At 38.7% G+C, this 14897-nt stretch overlaps 3 protein-coding genes across 4 annotated transcripts; all 3 read left to right on the top strand.

Moving 5' to 3' along the window:
• The first annotated feature begins 732 nt into the window (after positions 1-732).
• On the top strand, positions 733-3696 carry LOC111791354 (F-box/kelch-repeat protein At3g61590-like). Its single transcript, XM_023672648.1, has 2 exons — positions 733-1222; positions 2228-3696. Exon 2 carries the CDS (start codon positions 2255-2257, stop codon positions 3473-3475), a length of 1221 nt encoding a protein of 406 aa, XP_023528416.1. The 5' UTR covers positions 733-1222; positions 2228-2254; the 3' UTR covers positions 3476-3696.
• Positions 3697-4574: 878 nt separating this feature from the next.
• On the top strand, positions 4575-8874 carry LOC111791193 (phosphatidylinositol 4-phosphate 5-kinase 10-like). Of its 2 annotated transcripts, XM_023672441.1 has the most exons (10): positions 4575-4766; positions 5455-5517; positions 5805-5961; positions 6074-6239; positions 6411-6521; positions 7002-7189; positions 7337-7431; positions 7640-7739; positions 8018-8305; positions 8403-8874. In XM_023672441.1, exons 3-10 carry the CDS (start codon positions 5813-5815, stop codon positions 8416-8418), a joined length of 1113 nt encoding a protein of 370 aa, XP_023528209.1. In that variant the 5' UTR covers positions 4575-4766; positions 5455-5517; positions 5805-5812; the 3' UTR covers positions 8419-8874. The 2 variants fall into 2 exon arrangements, with proteins under 2 accessions (XP_023528209.1, XP_023528211.1); XM_023672443.1 differs by lacking the exons at positions 4575-4766; positions 5455-5517 and having other exon boundaries at positions 5530-5961.
• Positions 8875-10616: 1742 nt separating this feature from the next.
• LOC111790397 (BTB/POZ domain-containing protein POB1-like) lies at positions 10617-14892 on the top strand. The gene is made up of 6 exons (XM_023671279.1): positions 10617-11212; positions 11926-12051; positions 12276-12397; positions 12518-12581; positions 12678-12957; positions 13749-14892. Exons 1-6 carry the CDS (start codon positions 10960-10962, stop codon positions 14563-14565), a joined length of 1662 nt encoding a protein of 553 aa, XP_023527047.1. The 5' UTR covers positions 10617-10959; the 3' UTR covers positions 14566-14892.
• Positions 14893-14897: the final 5 nt, after the last annotated feature.

The following is a 14897-nucleotide window of genomic DNA, read 5'->3' as shown; positions in this document are numbered from 1 at the left end:
AAAAATATAAAATTAAGATTAGAGGTTTGTGTCCACTCAACTAAGCCACTCACGTTAATAAATTAGATCTAAACAAACATTTAAAAACATCCTACGTGTGGAGATTGCTATACCTAACCATAAGATTTCATGATTAATGATTTGGTTAGGAGAAAAATGCACCCATTTGTTAGGTCTCTAAAAGTTGCTAAATAAAAAAAGAGGTTGGAAATTTAAATTGTAATTGAGTTCATATATATTATATACACCCGTAAACTAAAATCACGAAACGATATAAATGGATAAAAAAAACAAGCGGCTTGATCTTAAAAACTCTAAATTTAAGGGGTTGATCACAGATTTACAATTAAAAATACATTTTCATTGGTTCGAGAGATTCGTAATTTTTAAAGATGTGACCTCCCGAATGCACGAAAGTTGAAAGTATCTGGGTTTAGAACATCATAGGCCATTTGAAAACATTCATAAAGCTAAGTTGGATATTGAAGGTCAAGATCATTATTATTCCATAACTTGAAGAGAGAGAGATGAAGAGCGTTGAATTTAGAGGGTGATGAGAAGCCCAGTAAGAAGCTAGTTTGGGCATTTAAGAGTGTGACAAAATGTCATAAAAATATATATTAAATAATAAGGAGAAGAAGGAAAGATCCGTGGTTAAAATCTACCGATTGCTTGGAGAACAGGTGTGGATTGATGAAGCACAAGGCCCTTCTCTGGCTCTATCTATATCCCCACGCGCCTCTATCCTCTCCTCTTCTCTCTCTTTCTCTGTAAAGCCGCTAAAACAAAAACCGCCTTCCCATTCCCCTTCTCGGCTGTCGTTTTTCTTATATCTAAAAAGAAAACGAAAGTGGGAAAGAGAGATAAATTAAGGAAAAGGTGAGGCAAAACCTATACAACCAACAACAACAACAACAACAACAACACACCCTCACTCCTCACCCCCTTTTTCGCTCTTGTTTTCACCTCCTTTCTCTCTCTCTCTCTCTACGATGCTCCCTCTCTGATTCTTGGCTGCCGAATCTAGCAACCCTTTGTATCCCTTCCCCCCATTTCACACTAATTTTTGTTCTTTGCCCATTTCACTGCTTGAATGATAAAGGGGTTGCTTCCTTCCTCTCTTCTTCCCTTCTTTTTCGCTACTCCACCTGCATCTGAGGCTTCTCCATCGAATCTAGCGCTACCCCATTTTCAGCTGCCTCTCCGGGTGCCCTTTTTCAAGGTTTGTTCATATGGGTTCTTGCCATCTCGGCCTAATTTTCAGTTTTTGTGATTCTTTTCTTCTTGCTTTGTATTTTCTCGATCTGGGTTTTGTTTTAATCACTGTATCTCCTCATTTCCTGATGGATATGGATATGGCTATGGCTATGGCTATGGCTATGGCTATGGCTTGCTGATTGATCGGTACATCTTCTTGTGTGCTTCACTCTCTACTCACCACTTGGCCTTGGTTCTAATTTGCAATTTCTCTGTCGGGGTTGAGCTTAAAAGGTTAAGATGGGGTTTTTTTCCTCTTTCCCTTTGGAGAAGGCATAAATTTCTGTTGAGTTAATGTGGACTGGAACTTCTTTTGGAAAGCTTCCTTTTAAAATGTTTTCCATTACTCTTTGCAGCGATGATTAGGAGATTTACATTTCTTATGTTTGTTGTGGCAGTTAGTTTCCCTCTTTGGAATTTGGCTTCTGAGATGCTTAAATGCTTATGCATATTTTTTGAAACAATATTGTACTCATGAACAGTGTCCCCTCTTTTGTTGCTGTCTGCTACTCTGTCTGCCATGCTCTCCTGTGGATTTGTGCATAATGTCGTTTTTTGGGTTCTGGTTTTATCCCCCTTTGCCCTTATGTGTGGTTTTAAAACACCTTTGTTTCTTGTGTATGGCCTCTAGTTGTCGGGGAAGGATCCTTTCTTCAATAAAGCAGCTACAAATGTCTGTACTGTTTCCACTTATTAACCCACATCGGATTCTTGAATACAGGATATGTTATCTGATTTAGATGGTGATGTTATTAGTTTAAGGTTGTGGCGTTTGTTTATGTTATTGAAACTATAGTGATTAGCAATGCTATGTAGCTGACTATATGTTTTAGTCTTGACCATATGTACATTTTTCCCGACATGTTTTGTTGGAAGGATATGTTTTATGTCGTGCTCGTTTCAATTCAGAATAGTCTGATCAGCTTATTATTCCGGCTGCATCTTCTTATAATTTGATTCCTGTGATCAGTTCTTCATTTTTTGACCACTCTTCGTTATGGAGGGACAAACGTCGTGGATTAGGCATTGCCACAATGACATGTCAAGGGATCTTGAAGATTTTGATTCTTACTTGGATTTCACAAACGAAGGAGGCAAAGAGGCTGTAGTAGCAGTTTCTGTGGAGTCAATCCTGCCCGATGACTTGTTGGAACGTATTCTGTCGTATCTACCAATAGCAAGCATTTTCCGAGCTGGTTCTGTGTGCAAAAGATGGCATGATATAGTTAGTTCGAGGAGGTTTTTGTGGAATGTCTCACATATCATATCACAAAAGCCTTGGTATTTCATGTTTACGAGCTCTGATGAGCCTATTGGCTATGCCTATGATCCGGTTCTTAGAAAGTGGTATGCGATCGATCTCCCCTGCATCGACAAGTCAAATTGTTTTATTGCCTCGTCATGTGGCTTGGTTTGCTTCATGGACAACGACAGTCGAAATGAGTTACATGTCTGCAATCCTATTACGAAATGCTCAATGAAATTACCGGAGCCGTTGGGATCGATGTTCTCTGATTATAGTGCACTTGCAATCTCCGTAAACAGGGTTTTTCACAACTATACAATCTCGGTTGTGAAATCTAAGCAAGTTCCTGGAAACTTCTTTCAATGGGATATATCAATTCATATATATGATTCAGAAACAATGATGTGGGTTACCTCCTTGACTGAAGTCTTGTCGGGGTGGAGAGGTGGCGACGAGAGTGTGATTTGCGACGGAGTTCTTTACTTTTTGATCTATTCAACCGGGGGTGGGGCGCCTGATAACCGCCACGGTCTTGTTTCTTATAATATTTCCAACCATTCTTCTCATGGTCTGTTGATAAGAAGCTTTATTCCAGCTCCCTGTTCTCTCACTTGTGGTCGATTGATGAACCTTAAGCAGAAGCTGGTCATGGTCGGAGGGATTGGTAGACAGGATAGGCCCGACATTATTAAGGGGATTGGAATTTGGATTCTTTGCGGGAAGGAATGGCGAGAAATCGCACGCATGCCACATAAGTTCTTCCAGGGATTCGGGGAATTCGACGATGTTTTTGCGAGCTGTGGCACTGATGAACTTATTTATATCCAGAGCTATGGAGCTCCAGCTTTACTTACTTTCGACATGAATCTAAAACAATGGAGATGGTCGCAGAAGTGCCCGGTGACAAAGAGATTCCCGCTCCAGCTTTTCACAGGCTTTTGCTTCGAACCAAGGCTCGAGATCAATCCCTGAGAGTCTCGTTTCTTCTCACAGCTGGATTTGTGTGTTGTTATGAGCTGAAATTTGGTTGATTTTGTTTGTATTTGCTTTATCTGTTGCACAATCTACATTGCAAGGAAGGAGTATATACATGTAACTGCAGATAAAAGCTGCATGCATATGCATTATTCATGAATGAGAATAGAATTCTTTACATAGGAAAATACTATACTCAACTAAAACTGCTTACAATCTCTGGGACTTGTTCAAATCTGCTGATTCCTCTCTTCTCTTGCCACTGTTGTTTGAACTTACTTTATACTTTAAATCTTCACTTATATGGATCAGTCTCTGTTAGCACTCTCTCGAACTTTGCCTATCCATCTTATCGATAACTCGTTCGGGTGGGTTTGAAAAGGCTTTGTAGGGAAGCATTAGATTGGTGCAGGGGAGAGATGAGGTTGTTACAATTTGGGTATTAGAAGCAATGGTGGGGCGAAGAACTTCGTTTGGCTCACATTTCTATTATTGGTCTGCCATTGTTAAAGTCACTTCTTGCTTGAATGCCTTTTAGCAGGTGCTTGGGATAGAGACAGTATCACAAAATGAGACTGCCCCAAACTGATAGCTATATTATTTTTTGTTTTCTCGGAAATAGGAACCGGTCCCTAAATCGTATATTATGGAGAAAGTCTAGCCTTACTTAGACATACCATTTGTAACGGTCCAAGCCCACCGTTAGTAGATATTGTCCGTTTTGACCCACTACGTATCATCGTCAGTCTCACGATTTTAAAACTCGTCTGATACCATTGTGAGATCCCACGTTGGTTGGAGAGGGAAACAAAACAATCCTTATACCATTGTAAGACTGACAGAGATACGTAACGGGCTAAAACGGATAATATCTACTTGTGGGGCTGAAACATTAAATCATGTTAAATTAAATTATAATAATGGAATATATGTTTATAGCGCTTTAATTTGTGAGTTGATAGGAAGGAGATTTGATTAGTGTAGTCAAAGGGGGCAATGGAGATTTGATTAGTGTAGAGTTCCTAAAATTAGGAGGTTGGTTGGAATACCCAATGCCACATTTCCACAACTAAATGTGGCGCCAAAAACTGAAATTTCCCCTGCAATTCAATCGCCTCTAACCTCCATTTCTGACACATCCTTCAATCCCACATCTCCCGATCAAACCCCCTCTAACCATTTCAACCAAAACCAACATTATCCCTCTCCTCCCATTTTCTTCTTTCTCTCCTCCTTCCATGGCTCCCTCAATTTCTCCACCTATCCACCGATTCTTCTTCTGACTAAGGTGATGCTTTCCGATTATTCTCCCCTCTTTTTATGTTTTTGTTTTCGATGTTGTTGGTGGATTGATCTGGTTTAAATTTTGCGAATGGTTTGGTTGATTGACGGTCAAAATCATTTTGCATTTTGGTTCTCTCGTCCATTTGAAATTGCATCTTTCACTTCTGTTGATCATTTTTATCTCGGGACCTGTATCTGTAAAGTTCCGAGTACATCAGAGCAGTTTGGGGGCAGCAATGAAGATCCCCCACAGCTATTCTGGCTATGGTTGCTCACATTTTGAGGAAACAACCTCCCATAAGATGACCCGGAATCGATGTTTTTAAATTCGTAGACAATAAAATAGTGAAGATGATCTCAACTTTAGAGAGCTAGCTGGTTAAATCTGTGTAAGGCTTCTTTTAGGCCAAAAGTACCTGTAAATATCGTAGAGGACAAAAGAAGTAAATTCAAACCGATGCCATGGGAGAATGCATTGATGTTTTGTCATGTCACCCATCTCGGTTGTATGCAGAGTCAATAACATGGATGCACAAAAAAAAAAAAACTCGTTCTATCATTTTTTTTCCTGTATGTTTATGTAAATCTAACGTTTCTTTAGAATGCCTTTTATGAAGATCCTGGAGTTCGAAGGATTTGTCACTAGCTGACATCTGACATTGTTTTTTTCTTCTTTTTTTGTCCGATTCTAGTTGAAATCAACCTGGAAATTCAACGATTTCTGGATCAGGCAAGGGACTTTGGACATTGATCAGGTTTCGAAAATTGCTATATAGAGATAGGTAGTATAATTTAAGATACCATGTGCTTGATTTCAAGTCTTACTACCAAGCAAGCTAGTACCAATGGGATGATTTTGAACACCATTTCTGAAAGTTTCCAACATTGCAGGTTTTGGAAAGATTCTCAACTAGACGAATTTGTTAATACCAAAATCTCTTATGTTTTGACCATTTAGGCTGCTTAAGAGTGATTGCTTTGATTATCGTATCCAAGTTTCTATTGGTTTTGTTTGTATTTGAACAAGATCTCTCTATTGCAGGGTAGTTCATGGCAATGGGGAGAGAGGAGCTCTCACCACAGGACTTCAAAACCACTAAAAATAATTGGATTCAATATACCAAGAAAAATAATATACGTCTTCCTGAGGGCTCATATACTGACTTCGAGTGGAAAGATTATTGTCCTTCGGTTTTCAGGTTCTCCACGCTCAAAATCAATCTTAAAGCTTTAACAAAACCCAGTAATCCTAAAGCTAGATGAAGCTGAAATCTGACTATTTTTATGTTCTGTGTTTCTTTTTTCATTCAGAAGCATTCTAGAGCTAGAGAAAATAGACTATGGCGACTATATGATGTCGATTTGTGCTGATGAGACCCTAAGAGAGGTCTCTGCACCAGGAAGAATTGGCAACATGATATTTCTGTCAAATGACGACCGATTTGTGATAAAAACTCTACGAAAATCTGAAGTCAAGGTAAGGTTATCACCCTGCGAAACATTACTTATACCAGAGAATGACTGCTTGCTTAACAGATAAAATGAAAACAGAAATTTATACCTGAAAAAAGCTGTTTAACTTTATACTCTGTATATCGAATTTAGAGTGTGCGTTGAGATCTTACTTCAGCTCAACACGTGATCTCAGGTTCTCAGGGAGATGCTTCCAAAGTACTATCGACATCTAATAAAACATGGGTTTTCATTGTTGACCACGTTATATGGACTGCATGTATTGAGACCAATCGGAGGTATTAAGGTGAAAATTTCAGTAACCTTAGTATCTTATCGTTTACAAAAGTCTACTCCTGCAAAGTTTATAATTTTAGATTCCCCTGTTTAATGTAAGTTCTGTAATACATATTGGTTTCTCTCCCCTTATAATATGTTAGAGATATGTATTTAGGTCCTGTCTCATGAGCTTATGGTCTTACTGTTTCTGTTGGAATTAAAAAATGAGGACTTCTGCTATATGACCTCCCATAGAATGGCTTTTTCTAACCTTTGATGAAGTTCATCTGGAAGAGTGCAATTCATAGATTGTAGAGATTATGTGTGAACTTTTCAATATCCTGAAAGACCCTATTTCAAAAGTTGTAGTTTTCATTTGAACTAAAGCATAATGTGATACTTCCTGAAAGATTATTCCGAGTAATTTGAAAATTGAGAACATGGCTTTGATTATTCTTTTTTTTTTTGCATGATTTCATGCTTGTTTAATGGTTTTTCGTTTTCACAGGTTTATTTTGCAGTCATGTCTAACGTATTGCGATCAGACTTGCACTTGCATCGGCGATATGATCTCAAAGGGTCATCGAGAGGTCGAAATTTTAATAAAGTGGTAGTCCATGAGGAGATAATATATAAGGATATAGATCTCGATTTCTACTTTTACCTTGAACCTTCACTCCGTAACAAGATATTGTCGTAAGTCCATTGCTCTCTAATGCTTTCCAAAATGCTTTAGGATGATTTCTCATATTTATATAAATTCATCCCATCTTCTCATCACATTTCAATCCCTTCCCTGTGGCAAAGTTTTAAGAGTGTTCTTGTCCATCTTTTGTTCTTCAGGCAACTCAAGTATGATTGTGAGTTTTTGGAGGCTGAAGGCATCATGGACTATAGTCTTTTGCTTGGTGTACATATAGAAGCCTCCTCGCGTCAAGGTGACTCTCTCCCTTATTTTTTCATGTTTGAATGCACACATTTTGATTGCATACGCATTTGATGGTGTAGACTGCCATGCAGAAGGTAGAGGAAGGAAATAAAGACAATATGTAATGCCGTCTGAATTCTGCTAAATCATCATTTGTTTAGCATTTAAGCTGAAAAAGAGTTTGTGAACGGAACATAACTTTCCATGGTTCAATTCAGGCCCAGTAGACAGGAGAAATTCTATTTCTGGAACAAGGACCGTTCTGGTACATGAGGGTGCAGACTCGACTGTTGCTGACATTCTTAAACGTAATGGCAGGTATGCACCATCAATCTTTAGCTCTTCATGGAACCAGATTTTGTTTCTGTTCATCTATTTTGCGACCTAGAATTCTGGATGTCATTTGGTGAATATGAAACTCGCAAGCTGAACTGAATTTTAGCCGGACCGGCTTATTTTGAGCTAGACATGGTCTGCTTTCCAGTTTAAATGTATAATACATGCCAATCATTGTCTGTTTAAACAACTTCCCTCTGATGAATCATAAACAAAAACAGTATATGAACTATAAGGAGCTGTTGAACACTTGGTCTCAGGTTTGGTGCAAGGCTTCCTGCTAGTGCAGTCCGGACGCCAAGGAACGAGATGGGGATTGTTTCTTCATCAAGCAGGGTCAGGGTGCCAGAGTGCTACAATGTATTGCTATACTTTGGAATAATAGACATTTTCCAGAATTACAATGTGATAAAGCGTCTGGAGCATGCTTACAAATCGATACAATATGATTCAAAGTCAATCTCAGCCGTGAATCCCAAAGTATATTCTTCTCGTTTCCAGGATTTTCTTGGCAAAGTATTTCTAGCAAGAGAATCAAACAAAAACTGGTGAGTTTCTGTAGCACTACTCCTTTACTTGTTGTTCTAAAGAAACTGGCAAACCATACTCATATTCTTAAACACATCTTGTATGCTCACTTTACAGGAGTTTTGACTACTGATGATCCATGTCAAGTCAACCCAGTGGGGAGAAATCAACAAAAAGTTATGTTTGTTCCTTGCCCACATCATGATTCGCCAATCATAATGTATAATAGGAAGGCCTCGTGGCTCAGGTAGGAGAGGAGATTGTTAGCAGAGACAAATGCATTTACTACAGCTGAAAATGAAGATGATGCGCCCCATTGTTGCAGGAAGACCGAGAGAGATTATTTTTAGAAATGGGTCTGGCGTTATCTTTTGGTTCATGCTAGATTTTATAGTAAAAACGTTTAATTGTTGTGTTGTTGCCTGAGATTTCTTTACTTCATGGCTGTTTTGGCCTTGTTTTGTATTCATTTTCATGAGGAAAGTGAGGAGCACAGATGAAATGTGATTGAAAATTTACGTAAAAGAGGGTTATTAGAGAGAAGGAGATAACCCCATTTGTTGTTTATAAGGGAAAAATTAATCAATCAATCAAGGAGCAGTGAGAAATGTGGAAATCAGTGCTCACTTTTCAACTTTCTATAATTACCTCTCGATCTGTTTCTTATTAATTCTGCTCGATCAAACCTAGCTGTTTGCACAGAATTCTAACCGTTGCTAAAAAGGCTTCTCCACAAATGGTATGTGGCTAATAAGATGCTCTGCCCCACCATTGACTCTCTTTCTCTAATGAAGAGAAGATCCATGCCCCAGATTTGGCGTACCCGTCTCCATTAATACCACCTTTCTTCCTCCCATTACCCTCTCTATATAAGGGTGTACCAGGGACTGACTCTTTGTGCATTACTTCCACCTCTGGTGATGGCGGCGGAGCGGAGAGGCGGCGATGGAGCTCCCTTTGATTCAAAGAGAGGGGGGGAAGAAGGTGAAAGGAAGTGCTGCGAGTTCATGGATGCCTGTGGGGTGCCGCGCTAGCGCTTAGGCGCCGCACCTTCCAAAGGTTTGCATGCGCCCGGAGCTGTTCTTACCTTCTCCTTTCCTTTATTGGATTGAAGGGAGCTCCTCTTATGTTCTTTCTTTTATCTTTCTATATCTATCTATCAATCAATTTTTTCTTTAAAACTCTGAGTTTTTTTCTCTTTTGAAAAGGGTTTCATGTTATCATATAGTTTAGTAAGATGCCACTTTTGAAATGTTTAAGTTATGCATGAGTGTGATTAAAAAGCTACTCTTTTACGGTTTGTTTTAATAGAGTACCATCTTTATAGTTTCATAGGCTTTATAAACTATACTTGTTAAAAATAAATTAAATTTAATCGAGAAGATGGTAACATTCAATTATTCAATTTTCCCAATTTCGACAAAAAAATACTTTAAAAAGTCTAAATTTAAAATTGGTATAAAAGTAAATAAATTAAATTTCAACCATGGAAAGTCATGGAAGGAAAGACCAAACAAGGGAACAAATATACATTCTAAACAAATTTTTATTTCGTATTTAAATTATATATATATATATATATATATATATATATATTTTGCAAATGTACTTTTGCACGTAATATAAGTAGTTTTCTTTTTGTGGATTGAGCTTGAATTGTGTTGCTTTGTATTCATATGCTTCACTCCAGGGTTGAAACATTTATTCTCGAAGTTAAATCTTTAAAGGATTCGAGGTCTTCAATCTTCCAAGCGACCATGGTTGAGTTTTAAGTCTTCTAGTGTTACAGGAAGTTTTGATTTTCAAGAGTTTTAAGAGCATCCTAATATTTTAGAAATTGTACCGTTTCTATTTGTTTTAAACTCTAAAGTTCTTTAGATTATTGAGCTTTTGATGATATATTGTAGCTCTCGAATTACTAAATTAATTAATAAAGATATAAGATATCAATTTATAATTGGTACAAATTTAATTATTTGTCTCATTCATTGCTTAATTAGGCCGAACCACCATACTTGGGCCGTCCAATAGACGGATTGGGCCATCGTGAGTAGACGGATTGGGCCATCGTGAGTAGACGGGTTGGGCCATAGTGAGTATGGGCCGTACAATAGACGGGTTGGGCCGTCCGGCCCATTTTCCTACCCAATATTTACTTATTTATTTATTTTGTTGGGTTGTAAAGTAGAATTAGGGTACGAAATAAAAAAAAATAAATAAATGGATGAAGAAATGAAAGAGTTGGAAAAATGGAATAATTGAAAGAAAAAGGGGTAATATAAATAATGAAAGGGTTCGTAAAGAGAAGGGAGAGGGAGTAGTCCCAGAATGAATTGGGACAGCGGGTGAGGGACGGGTCAAGCAATTTTGATAAATCCAACCCTCTTTAGGGTCGGGAATTGATAGGGGCGCCTCTATTCCCGTAACCAAACAAATAAATCCAACTCCTCCTCGCAGGCGCCCCGTCACCGCTTTACTTCTTCTGCTTCTCTCTTCATCTCTCTTTTTTACATTTATTTTTTTTCTCCAGGGCCGATGGGCTCATTCTCAGTATCGTTCTTCCAACTGAAATGTAGCCACTTCGATCTTTAGGGCTTCGAATTGTTTCTTGCGTTTAGGTTCATTCGGGAGATTTAGGGTTTTCTTGCTGGCTTCTTTGAGGTGGGGTGGAGGGATGAAGGATTTGAATTCGGATATCTTGGACCCGACGCCCGGGATGGATTCAGATTATTCGCGTGCCTCTTGTGCTTCATCGTCCGACGCGGATTTTGGATTCGCTTTTAACGACAGTAATTTCTCCGATCGGTTGCTTCGGATTGAGATTATGGGAGAACCGGCTGAGTCCCGTCTCGATTCTGCGGGATGTACTAGCATCCTCGATTGGGCTCGACGGAAGAGACGGAGAGAGGATTGCAAGAAGGAAAACGGTAAATTTTGGTTCTAATTTTCCTCTTATTCTTCCTTTTTTGATTTCCTCCCCGGGAATTTGCCTCTGTTTGATCGTTGGCGTTGACGAAAGACAAAACTTGGAACCATTGAAATTTTTTATTTATTATTTGGGAAACGGAGATATAAATCTCTATTAGGCGAGATAGTTACAGGAAGTGGAGTAATATGTGTGATGATTGCAAAAGAAAAAACATGATGGGAAGCCTCAGTTTACAAGGTGAAATAGGAAATGGAACATAGTGGGTTTTTTGTTTTATTAAAACTATGAGAACTCAGCAACGCTGAATTTTAAAATTTTACGGGTATGTATAATAGAGAACGGCTGCCACTGCAACGAATGATACACATCCGCAACGGATGTTATTTTGTCGAAGAGGAATCCTTTTCTGAGTTGTTTTGTTATTATAACTTCTTTGTTCGATGATTGTCTGATACTGAAAACGAAACTATTGTTTTACTTCATAGGAATTGATCTGGTTGACCCTTCTGTTGTTTTGATAGAACTGATCTGTTGACCAAGCTAGTTTCTTTATTTAGCATGTTTTTTCCCTCTGTGTCTATTAGTTTTATATTACTTTGTCATTCATTGCACGTGGATATTGTTATATGTGGCCTTTTGTGCGTATTCACTATGCATTTTGTTCCTCTTTTTATTCAAACCTCGTTTCCTTATGATCAACTTTCATTGCAGTTGTTGATCTAAATGGATGCCCCGAGGAGCAAGTTTTAAATGGAAGCCAACCTGATATGGATGATGCCATACCTTGTGACAATCTAGATGATGAACCTGCACAAATGATTGAGGAGTTGCATTCAGGTAATAGACAATACAGACAAGGAAGCCAACTTATTGGCATTATTTTGGTTGCCTAACTCCAAATGAGTTTTCTTGCATTTTTTCTTCTGTGGTTCAAATCCTGGTGTTTTTTTTTTTGTATCTAAACAAAATTGTCACTATCATTGAAATGGAGTTGACTTCCTATTTGAAATTGTTGAATTACTAGAATAAGATGTCTTAAAAAAAGTTTTCATGTACTGCAGGTGATGAAGCTGCAAATGTTGATGAGTCAAGCTGGGGGATGGATTGTTCAACTGTTATTAAAGTTAAAACGTTGCACATCAGCTCTCCAATTTTGGCTGCCAAAAGTCCTTTTTTCTACAAGGTAATAGCAAATATGTACTTATAATATAAAAAAAAATATATAGATTCTTCTGCTGTTATATTCTTGTGGGAACTGTCCTCCATAAGTCCTTTCTTATCTAAGAAATACTTTCCTGTTTAGCTGTTCTCTAATGGGATGAGGGAGTCTGAACAACGGAATGTGACCTTACGAATCAATGCCTCAGGTACAAGTACAAACTTTCATCGTCTCGTCTGTATATCTTGTTCTTTGTTACTGACCACACTGCTTATAATATGTTTTTATCCCTTCTATCAAACAGAGGAAGCAGCCCTAATGGAGTTGCTGAATTTTATGTATAGTAATACCCTATCCTGTAGCACTGCTTCAGCTTTGCTCGATGTGCTTATGGCTGCAGACAAATTTGAGGTTGCTTCATGCATGAGGTATTGCAGCAGACTTTTACGAAACCTGCCCATGACACCTGATTCTGCATTGTTGTACCTTGAGCTTCCATCCAGTGTCTTAATGGCTGAAGCAGTCCAACCATTGACTGATGCAGCAAAGCAGTATCTTGCTCTTCGCTACAAGGACATTACCAAGTAAATTTCTGATTCTCTCGAGTTATGCCATAATCTTCTCATTTTCCATTATTTTTCATTTCATTTCCAATTTTTAACCTCTGTTTGTGGTGGGGAAGGGGAGTTTAGGTGGAATGTCAATTTGAAGGATTCTACTTAAGGCCATTATTCCCTTTGGAAGGAAACATATGTTTCTCAATATAATTGTAACCGTGGAAAAATGTTCACTGGGTCCTAAATTTTGGTAGTATGTGGTTGTGCTAGATGTTGGGCCTTCAGTCTCAACTTTGGTTTTGAAAAGTTTGATGAATGGCGTTGAATATTCCAATTATTTCTACTTTATCTGTGCGGTTGGAAGTTTGATGTCCATTTTGTGGTTAGTGGCGTGTTTTCTTCAATTAATGCTTTGTCCTCATTTTTGGATCCTTTATATTTTGTTCTCGCCTCACTAAGAAGTTCATCTTAATTTGCAAGAAAATTGCCCGAAATACGTTTAATTTTGCATTGCAAGTCATTCGACTCTCTCCACTTGCATAGAGACATGATTAGTTCTGCAAAAGACACGTTAGAAATTTATCCACTGCTGCATCTTGACGTTAGATCATGAACCGAAAGATTTAGTTAGGTTAAGAATTTGGTGAGAAATATGATTTGATTGCTTCTTTGAGAACCATCAAGTTAGAGATTAAGATTATGTTTGTGATGGTGGATTTGGAGTCTAATTGTTTCTTCATCTATCATTTATGCTTTTAAAATTTTTCTTTTCCCGGAAGGGAAGCTATTTCTCAACTAGGCTTCTCGCATTTGACCAGGTTCCAGGAGGAGGTTATGGATTTGCCCCTTGCAGGAGTGGAGGCAATATTATCAAGTGACGATCTTCAGGTTGCATCAGAGGATGCAGTATACGACTTCATCCTGAAATGGGCTAGAACTCAGTATCCAAAGTTGGAGGAGAGGCGAGAGGTGTTGGGGGCTCGACTTGCTCGTTATATTCGATTCCCCTTTATGACTTGTCGAAAGCTTAAGAAAGTTCTGACCTGCAATGACTTCGACCATGATGTTGCTTGCAAACTCGTGCTTGAGGCCCTTTTCTTTAAGGCAGAGGCTCCTCACCGGCAGAGAATCTTAGCTGCTGACGAGTCGGCTTCGACAAACCGCCGCTTCTTCATCGAGAGAGCATACAAATATCGTCCAGTGAAGGTTGTTGAGTTTGATCGTCCTCGGCAGCAGTGTGTTGTATACCTGGACCTAAAGCGGGAAGAGTGCACAAATTTGTTCCCGTCGGGGAGAGTGTATTCTCAGGCATTCCACTTGGGTGGACAAGGGTTTTTCCTTTCGGCTCATTGCAACATGGATCAGCAGAGCTCATTTCATTGTTTTGGGCTTTTCTTGGGAATGCAGGAAAAAGGGTCGGTTTCTTTTGCAGTTGACTATGAATTTGCTGCAAGATCAAAGCCAACAGAAGAGTTTGTAAGCAAATATAAGGGCAATTACACGTTCACGGGAGGAAAGGCAGTTGGCTATAGAAACTTATTTGCAATACCATGGACGTCTTTCATGGCCGAAGATAGTCTCTACTTCATTAATGGAGTCCTCCATCTTAGAGCTGAACTTACCATCAGGCCCTGATCGGCAACATCCTGTTCTGTCTCTATCTCTGAAGCATCGAATGGTATTCTATTCTCAATTTCTCTATGGTATAGGTTGTCTAACATCTAATCTTGGTATGTCTTTTCTTCTCCTCTCCCCATTTGTCCTTCCCTCTACTCGACGAAGACCATGCAATAGTAAAGCCATTTTATTACTAAATACCCCGATCTCAAGTATGCTATATACCAAAATCTCTCTGGATATTGCTTTACTTTCCTTCTCCATACTACTCAACATCTCAACATTTGTAACCTGGACTTCTGGTATCCTTGGATCTTTGAAATGAATTTCGTAGCCTTAGAAACCTGATC

The sequence above is a fragment of the Cucurbita pepo genome, chromosome LG03 (genome assembly GCF_002806865.2).
Source record: "Cucurbita pepo subsp. pepo cultivar mu-cu-16 chromosome LG03, ASM280686v2, whole genome shotgun sequence".
Lineage (NCBI taxonomy): Eukaryota > Viridiplantae > Streptophyta > Magnoliopsida > Cucurbitales > Cucurbitaceae > Cucurbita > Cucurbita pepo.
This window is presented reverse-complemented; position numbering and strand designations above follow the sequence as displayed.